Source organism: Myotis davidii, unplaced genomic scaffold, assembly GCF_000327345.1.
Source record: "Myotis davidii unplaced genomic scaffold, ASM32734v1 C62105465, whole genome shotgun sequence".
NCBI classification, from domain to species: Eukaryota; Metazoa; Chordata; class Mammalia; order Chiroptera; family Vespertilionidae; genus Myotis; species Myotis davidii.
Genome location: NW_006336795.1, coordinates 1 through 382, shown reverse-complemented (window position 1 = coordinate 382; position 382 = coordinate 1). Strand labels below are relative to the sequence as shown.

At 64.1% G+C, this 382-nt stretch overlaps 1 protein-coding gene across 1 annotated transcript; it reads left to right on the top strand.

The window, feature by feature from the left end:
* Positions 1 to 3: 3 nt before the first annotated feature.
* On the top strand, positions 4 to 376 carry LOC102764047 (phosphoglycerate mutase 2-like; the record flags this gene model as incomplete). The annotated part of the gene is made up of 1 exon (XM_015572892.1): positions 4 to 376. A coding segment is annotated over one exon (373 nt), but the record flags the coding sequence as incomplete, so codon positions are not given.
* Between the last annotated feature and the right edge of the window lie 6 nt (positions 377 to 382).

Here is a 382-nt window from a genome sequence, read left to right as displayed (position 1 = left end):
GGCGAGAGCACCTGGAACCAGGAGAACCGCTTCTGCGGCTGGTTCAACTGGGAGCTGAGTGAGAAGGGGGCCGAGGAGGCCAGGCGGGGGGCCCAGGCCGTCAAGGATGCCAAGATGGAGTTTGACATCTGCTACACGTCGGTGCTGAAGCGGGCAATCCGCACACTCTGGACCATCCTGGAAGGCACGGACCAGATGTGGCTGCCGGTGGTGCGCACCTGGAGTCTCAACGAGCGGCACTACGGGGGCCTGACGGGCCTCAACAAGGCGGAGACGGCCGCCAAGCACCGGGAGGAGCAGGTGAAGATCTGGAGGCGCTCCTTCGACATCCCGCCTCCCCCCATGGACGAGAAGCACCCTTACTACAGCATCATCAGCAAGG